At 64.5% G+C, this 8,094-nt stretch overlaps 1 protein-coding gene across 1 annotated transcript in view; it reads right to left on the reverse strand.

Annotated features, from left to right (window-relative positions):
- Window positions 1-8,094, reverse strand: part of TMEM259 (transmembrane protein 259) — a gene marked incomplete at its 5' end in the record, with an annotated part of 15,899 nt that overhangs the window by 1,767 nt on the left and 6,038 nt on the right. Inside the window, 4 exons of the mRNA XM_011971218.1 lie at window positions 3-97; window positions 349-459; window positions 1,118-1,217; window positions 2,032-2,313. Of these exons, the coding sequence (XP_011826608.1) occupies window positions 3-97; window positions 349-459; window positions 1,118-1,217; window positions 2,032-2,313 (588 nt within the window). The remainder of the gene's footprint in view (window positions 1-2; window positions 98-348; window positions 460-1,117; window positions 1,218-2,031; window positions 2,314-8,094) is intronic.

Below are 8,094 nucleotides of genomic sequence, written 5' to 3' on the forward strand. Positions count from 1 at the left end.
CCCTTCACGCTGGACATGAGGATGTCGTCGTAGCCCAGAAACTCATCCAGCAGCAGGCGGCTGAAGCGGTCCCCAAAGCACTGGTCCCGCGTGGGGTCTGCGGGCGGGTGGATCAGGGAGCCGGGAGCCCTGCCCCAGCTGGTTCCATCGCTGAGGCCCCACCTGCCTCCCGGCCCTGCCCGTTCTTAGGAAACCACTCAGGAACCGCAGCCGTGGGAAGCGTGCCTGGGGTGGCGCAGACCCCAGTGCTTCCTGCACAGCCCCCAGCCCCGCACCTGCAGGAGGAGACCTCAGGGAGGAGGGGAGGCCCCGCCATGGAGCTCCCCCAGCCCAGCAGCTCAGACTCACCCAGGGTGACCACCATGACAGGGATACTCAGACGCTGGCGGGTGGCCGGCGACAGGCGCAGGAAGCCATACTCCAGCGAGTACTCCACGATGTATTCGTCCTGTGGCCACACTTCGGGGCAGAACCAGGGGCAGGTCAATGCCCCCCGCCCCATCCCCCACCACTGCCTCCAGGAGAGGCAGGTGTTGAGGGGCAGAGGGTGACACCTGCTGAGTCCTGGGCCCCTGGTGGGTGCTGGGAGGACCCGACATGGACACTCGGGATGGTGCCCACCCACGCTGGTGTCCCGCCCTGTGTGCTGCAGAGGCTGGCCAGGCTCCTCCTCCCGTGGCCCCCTCTCCCTGGCTGGGGCTGGCTGGGTGCAGGGCTGCCCCTCCGCCCTGGCGGCCTGTCAGCACACCCCCAACACTTCAGAGGCCGCGGCCCTCTGGATAGACCGCCTGCTGCTGCCAGATGGGCAGGGGCAGGGGCTTCCCTGAGCACAGCCAGCCAGAACTCCGAGCTCACAGCCAAAGCGGCCCATCCCCTCCAAGTTGCCGTTCACAAGAGGGTCCCAGAGAGGATGAGCTGAGCCAGTTACCCCAGGCCCTGGGGTGTCCCCACAGCCTCGTGTGCTGACAGATGGGGAAGTCGAGGCACGGAGCTGCCCTGAATGGTCCAGGGCATGTGGCCAGCAGGCTGGGGATGTCCAGAGGGACCCCACCTGCGCCCCAGCACCCAATGGCTGGGGCAGCCCTGTGAGGCGGCACACGTTTGGTGGGTGGCCTACCTTTGGTGGGCGTCTCGGGGAAGGGGAACTCCTGGCTGTCATTCAGGGCCTCTGTGCTACTCGGCGGCTTCAACACCTTGGGCTCAATGTCCAGCTCAAACTGTGGGCGACCAGGGACCAGGGTGTCAGCGCCAGCCCAGGCTGTGAGGACCCGGCCTGAGGATGCAGTCCTGCTGACAGGAAGGGGCTGGGTGCCTCAGCCTCTGCCCCATCACCGACCAGGCCAGGGTGGACTGCACGTGCCTCCTGCCTCAGCCGGGATCCCACCTCAACACCAAGCCTGCCCTGCTGGAGGCCATCTCCACGCGTGGGTCTGAGTCCTGAAGCTGGGGAAGGGCCAGCCACAGACAGTGGGCCCCATGGAGGGATCCATTATGCTCTGGCCAAACGCTCAAACTCTTGGGGTTGGCTTTGTGGGAACAGGTGGGACCCCAAACCCTGACTGCTGAAGCAAAAAGATCTCCCACCAGGCCGTGGGGCCCAACACAGCCACCTGGTCCCACCAGTGCCCGAGGCCACCACAAGCTGACCAGGCACCCAGCACCTCTGCAGGCAGCGGGGGACCTCAGCACGGTGAGGATGGGCCCAGAGCTCTCACCTCCCAGCCCCCAGGCCCCTCAGCTATTCCTGCCCACTGCACCCCCAGGCCCAGCCAATCCCCTCCCGGGACAGCTGGACTCTCGAAGGCTGGAGTCTGCCCAGCCCAGGCCTCCAGCAGGGAGACAGGTGGAGGGTTTGGCTTCAGAGCCCCCAGGCCACCAAAAGCCATGGCAGGCAGAGGCAGGCCTGTCTGCATGCCAGGTCCCTGAAAGTCAAGAACCCCAACATCCTGTCTGTGTCAGGAACTGCCCCTTCAGCCACGAGCATTTATGGGGCACCGGCCTCTGCCGCGGCTGAGCCCAGCCCTGGCTCACCTTGATGGAGCTGTTCCCAAACATCTCCATGGTCAGCTCCTCCTCCTCCTCGTCTTCCACGTCCAGGCTACTGCCTGGCTCCATGGCCAGGCCCGGGAAGCTCCCGGGGCCTCCGCCGTCACAGAACTGCAGGAAGACGGGCGCGCGGCTCGAGTTGTGCCGCACCTCCACACGCAGGATGCCCTCGCGAGGCCACTTGTCACGCACATGCTCCAGGCAGTTGATGGGCGAGCGGGAGAAGACGATATGGATGTAGGCCAGGACGAAGAGCACAAACAGGGCCTGGGGGACGGCCGGCAGTCAGTGGGGTGCCCCAGGACCCGCTGCAGCCGACACCTGAGGTCCTACATGGTGGGGCGCGCTGGGCTGCCCAGGGCAGGGGAAAGGAAGGAAACCCCAGAAGCCGAATTGGGCTCTGAGGACCCCGGGTCCCTCCCACACTGACCACACCTGGCCAACCCCTCACGCAGCCCAAGTGACTGAGGATCCCGGGGACACCCCACTCCAACCCTGGAAGGGCTCTACCACCTGCAGCCTGGCTCTGACAGGCCCCCACGGCTTAGGCAAGGCCTGTGACTGCCCCACACCTCCTCAGGGGTGAGCCGGATGAAGCCAGCAGGCTGGGGCCCTCTCAGATGCGCACAGGACCCCCCTGAACCAGGGAAGAGACGAGGCTGGACTCAGACCCACCAAGTGAAGCACACCAGGCCTCACTGCCAGCCAACAGCTCCCACCCTGCAAGGAGCAGCCTGAGTGCTGCCGCCACCCCAGGGCCACCAGCTGGGCCCACTGCCTACGAAAGACCGGCACAGCCCTCCACAGCCCATCCTGCTGCTTCCTGCCTCACCTTCCACTGTGTCCCCAGCACTCCCCTGATCTCACCAGCTAAAAATAGCTTCTCTCACCTGACGGGGCGCCCTGTGCACCCCTCCCAGGCCTGGCGGGGCCAGCCGCAGCTGCTGGGGAGACAGTGGCCCTCCACGGCAGGGCCAGGCTGTCGTGCCCAAGGCACAGCCTATGAACTGGGGTGGCAGCAGCTCTCACCTGGGGGCTCCTGCCCAGGGGATGCTCGGGACATTTGTGGTTGTCACAACTAGGGGAGCTCCCGGCATGGAGTGGGTGAGGCAAGGGATGCTGCTCAGCACCCAGCAGTGCCAAGGACGGCCCCACCCCAACGTCCACAGGGCCTGGGGAGCCCACGGCCCAGCATGCTGCAGGCACAACTCAGAGGGGGGCCCCTCTAGGGGCAGTTCAGGGCAGCCCCTCTTCCACCTGCCCACCTCATCATCTGGCAGCTTGGCTGCCCACTGTACCTCCCAACCTGAGGTCTAGGCATCACCCCCCGAACCTGGTGAGGGTCACGTCCACCTGCTGCCCCGATCTGGGAAACTGAGGACCCAGCTGGGCCAAGGGGGCGCCCACGGCCGTATGGAACCCCAGACTCTCAGGGAAAAATTGACCAGACTCAAAACCACAAGCCAGAGAGGCCTGCAGCACAGGACCCCTCCCTGACCTGCTGGCAGGTGCACCGAGGCCCGGGGTGCAGTGAGCCACCTGTGGCCGCACAGCCATGGGCAAGACCAGCAGGAGCCTCAACTCTTCCCACAGGGAGCCGGGCCTCCTCTCCAGAGCCCTCTGCAGACCGAGCAAAGCAACCCACTTCTGCCCGGCCGCAGTGCTGTGACCTGAGGGAGGCCCTGAGTCTGAGCAGAGATGAAGCCCTGGGTCCAGCCGCACCTGCAGCTGGGCTCGCCCCATCACACTCGCCAGGTCCAGGAGCTGGAGAACCCCCGGGCTGATCTGAACTGCATTTCCAGTCCTTACAGCCAAACGAGTGCAGGGGATGGAAGTTCGCACAGCACTGAGATTGAAGCAGAAACAGGCGACAACAGAACCCTGACCACCACGAATTCAGGTCCCCGCCCACAGATGCCGAAGCTACAAATGGGTGGTGGGCGGGAGGAGGGGGCAGGGCCCTCTGCTGGGGAGGGTTCCCCTGTGTCCTGGGGGAGGCAGGGAGGGCAGTATGAACGGTGGGCAGCCCTGGAGCCTGAGATGCCTTCAAAGCCTAGGACTTCCCCCATATGGCATCTGGGGACAGGAGCCACAGAGGCTGGGCCCAGGGGTGGGTCACGGTCAGAGACGCTGACCCAGCAGTCCCTCGGCTCAGCACCCTCAGGAGAGAGGGGCCGGCCAGGCCCACAGTGGATGCGCTGGTGGCCATGCTCAGCCTTCCAGGCCCAGACGTCCAGCAGGAGCTGTGCCCAGGACAGCAATGGACCCTGTGCCAAGATGTTCCAAAAAGTGCTGGCACACAGTGGGCCGAGGCCGGGGCTGCCCAACGCTTCCCAAGGGACGCACGGCTGTTACCATCCCTGGTTTATAGGTGAGGAACTGACGCAGAGTTCCTGACAGACCTGGACCTGCTGAGGTCACATGGCCAGGAGGGAGGGGCCGGGGCAGTGCCAGGCTGCACACTTAAGCCCCACAGAGAAGAGCAGCGCCTGGGGTCGCCCTGAGGAAGGGTGTGAGTGACCTGTCCTATGAAGACAGCAGACATGATGAGAGAATGCCAGTGTCTTCACACAATGTGCACACACTCCAGTGGAAGACGCCAAGTCCCCCAGACGCTATGACTCAGATGTCACTGTCTCTGCCCCATCAGGTGCTCCGTGCTGACCGCGCTCAGGAACCCCCAGCCCGGGCCCACCACGGTCCTTCTTCCCTGACAGCCTGACCAGGAATCTGCCCCACTGGACGAGGCCTGCTCCCACCAAAGCCTCAGCTCCCCTACAATCTCCCACCACAAAACAAGGAGCAGGCACCGCCCAGCCAGACACAGGCTCATCCTGAGTCCCGGGTCCTCCTCCCCAAGACCTGTCATCAGCCACCTTGCAGCAGACACCTCACCTGGCCCGGCCTGGCACCACACGCCCAGGCAGCCTCGTCCACGCCCACAGCAGCCCTCCCCAGGGATCTCAACTGCAAATGCTCCCACGGGCCCCTGGCCACCCTCCACCCGCAGCCTGGCTCAGCCACTGGCACGTCTTGGGTGGTACAGACCCCACACTCCATGGCCCTGTCCCTGACCCCAGCTCCCCAGCAGCTGCCCATCTGCTCCAGCCCCAGCGCCTTCCCACACGCCCTCCAGCTGCCTGGACAGCCCGCCCCGTCCCACTGGCTGTGGCAGGAGGCCCTGCGCACCCCCCACAGGAGTCACCCCACCCCTATGGCCCTTTCTTCCTCCAGGTCAGCCCACACACCGCTGCACCCACAGGAGCACCTCCCCCAGCCTGGGGCTGTGCTCACCACACCAGGAAGCTTCCCGGATGTTCTGGCCACGGCTCCCAGGGCACCCGAACACTCAGCCACCCGGTGGGCCTTTCCCTTCCTGTCTCCCCACAGACCTGGAGGGCCAGGAGCAGCCTGCTCCCTCTCTGGGTATTTGAGCGACCCACAGACTGACAGACAAGCCTGCAGAGCCACACTCTCCTCCCCAGGTGGGGCACAGAGCCCTCAGCCCCGGCCAGGAAACGCTACCTGGGGCTCCCCTTTGTCCACCTGGGGTGCTTCCGGCCTCCAGGCCACGGGGTCCTCTCCTTCTACTGCAGCCTCACACAGTGGCCTCAATGTGACAGGTCCCCCATTCAGAGCACGGCCCCTGGGGTCTCATATACCTTGTCTTTCATCCTCACAACGACCCCACCAGAGGAGCCCCGTTACTCCCCGTGGCTAGGGGTGGGCCCTTGCCCATGTCCAGTGCGCTGAGTCGAGACCCCCTTCACCCGTGGGCATCCACTCAGTGGTCACCTGGGTCCGGAGCCCAACTGCACAGGTGCAGGCACCCAGTGACAGTGCCCTAGGATGGACGGTCTCTGCCACGCTGGCTTCGGGGCCATGAAGGTCAGCAGAGGTGGATGCTGAGGCTGGAGGGAGGTCTCCCCAGGGCCTCTGGAACACAGGCCCCTGCCGCCTCTTCTCTCCCCAGCACCTGGCACTGCCTGGCATTTCCTAAAACCACCCAGGCAAGGGTGAGGGGCTGAGGGGCCTCGTGCTGGCTCAGGGCTGGGAGCTCCTGGCATTTCCTGAAGCCACCCAGGCATGGGGAAGGGCCGGGGGGGCTCCATGCCAGCTCAGGGCTGGGAGCTCAGCAGCACAGGGGCCACAGAATGAAGAAACCTTGAAGGGATCGCACCAGGGAGGACCTGGCTCTCTGCAGGGAGAGCCCCGGAAGCCGGGTGGGCAGGAAGCAGAAGAGCCTTCTGGAATTCAAGGCAGCCTCTGAGAGCCAGTCCCAGCCTGCACTTTGCAGGTAAGTAAAAGTGAAGGCGGCAGGGTCAGATTCTGAGCCACCAGACTACCTGGTGGAGAATTCACAACGAACCGATTTCCCCACCCAGGCCGGGCGCGGGGGCTCACACCTGTAATCCCAGCATTTCTGGAGGCCAAGGTGGGCGGGTCGCCTGAAATCAGTTTTGAGACCAGCCTGGCCAACATGGCAAAACCCATGTCTACCAAAAATACAAAAAAAGTAGCTGGTTGTGGGGGCAGGCGCCTGTAGTCCCAGCTACTCGGGAGGCTGAGGCAGAAGAATTGCTGGAACCCAGGAGGTGGAGGTTGCAGTGAGCCGAGATCGAGCCACTGCACTCCAGCCTGGGCGACAGAGCAAGACTCCATCTCAAAAAAAAAAAAAAAAAAAAAAAAAATTCACCACCCAGAGATCTCGCAGCCCAGAGCCCCCTGCTGAGAGAGGAGGGATGGGGGGCGCTAAGAACCTCCCCAGAGTCTCCACCCTCCACAGGAGAGGGGGGACCTCCAGCTCTGGCCCAGCCCCATCTGACCACCTGTGAGTGGTACCTGCCTGGAGATAGAGTTGGCTGGCTTGATCCCTTTCCAAACTGGGACATGGTGGGACGGAAGCCCAGGCAACAAGGATGCACCTCCCAGGGAGGCTGAGCTCTGCCAGGGGCACCTGGCCTGGCACCCAGCACACATCCTCCACAAGCCTAAGGACAGAGCGGCTCCATCCTGGACCCAGGCTACTCCATGGAAGGAAAACCCACGTCCACAGACCAGCCTCCGTCCACAGTTTCAGGTCCCGTCTGTGCCCCCCAGAGCAGGGAAAGGCCGCCTGCCCGAGTAACCCTTCACAGTCCTGCTCAGGTGCCCAGAGGCAACCACGCCACTCTGGGGGGCTGCAGGGAGGAAGAAGGTGGGAAGGATGACGGGCTGAGCTCTGGCCTGGGGAGGCCACGGATCTGGAGGCTAAGGGGCCTCCTTCGAGGTGGCGGTAGGCTGGGACCCACACCCAGGTCTGCAAGACCGCCAAGCTGCAGCTCCATCTGCCGAGCCCAAAAGAGCAGCCGGCTCCTGACCAACAGGCCTGGCCCGCCAGCGTCAGCCCCCTCTCTGCAGACTAGCTCCAAAAAGCTCACGGCGCAAGTTCAGCACCCCCAAGCCCCAGCACTGCGGTGTTCTGATGCAAAACAAAAACGGCCATGTCTTCATTTCCCCAGGTGGTCCAGGACCTCGGCCAACTTGTTTTCTGAGGGGCTGCACCTGCTGCTGAGCCCCTCCTGTCACCCAAGACAGACTCCTTCTCAGAGGGACTCAGGCCAGTCCTGCACGGCTGAGACCTCTGTGCCATCTGAGGAGCGCAGGAGGGGGGCAGAGGCCAAGACGCAGAGGTCGGTGCCTCCTACAGGAGGCACGGGAGACAGACCTGAGCTCCTGGGTCAGGAAGGGGGTGGGGACCAAGCGGAGGAGGCCGGGATGGGCTGGAACGCTGCTGCCGGTGACTTTGCCGCTAACCCTAGGGAGGTGACCTCAGCTAAGTCACATTCCCCTGAGGCTCAGGAGAGGGGAACGCGGTGGGGGCAGGTGGAAGCCTACAAGGAGAGAGAGAGCCCCACCAGGAGGAAGAGTGGGGAGTGGACTTCCAGGGCTGGGACTGGTCCGAGGGAGCCCTGGGTCAGGCTGGGTTCTGGGCCAGCACACGGGGAGGGGAAAGAGGCCTCGGGACTGAGGGTCACAGGCGGCAGAGTCAGGGGTCCAAGGGCGGGA

Source organism: Mandrillus leucophaeus, unplaced genomic scaffold (assembly GCF_000951045.1).
Source record: "Mandrillus leucophaeus isolate KB7577 unplaced genomic scaffold, Mleu.le_1.0 Scaffold990, whole genome shotgun sequence".
NCBI lineage: Eukaryota > Metazoa > Chordata > Mammalia > Primates > Cercopithecidae > Mandrillus > Mandrillus leucophaeus.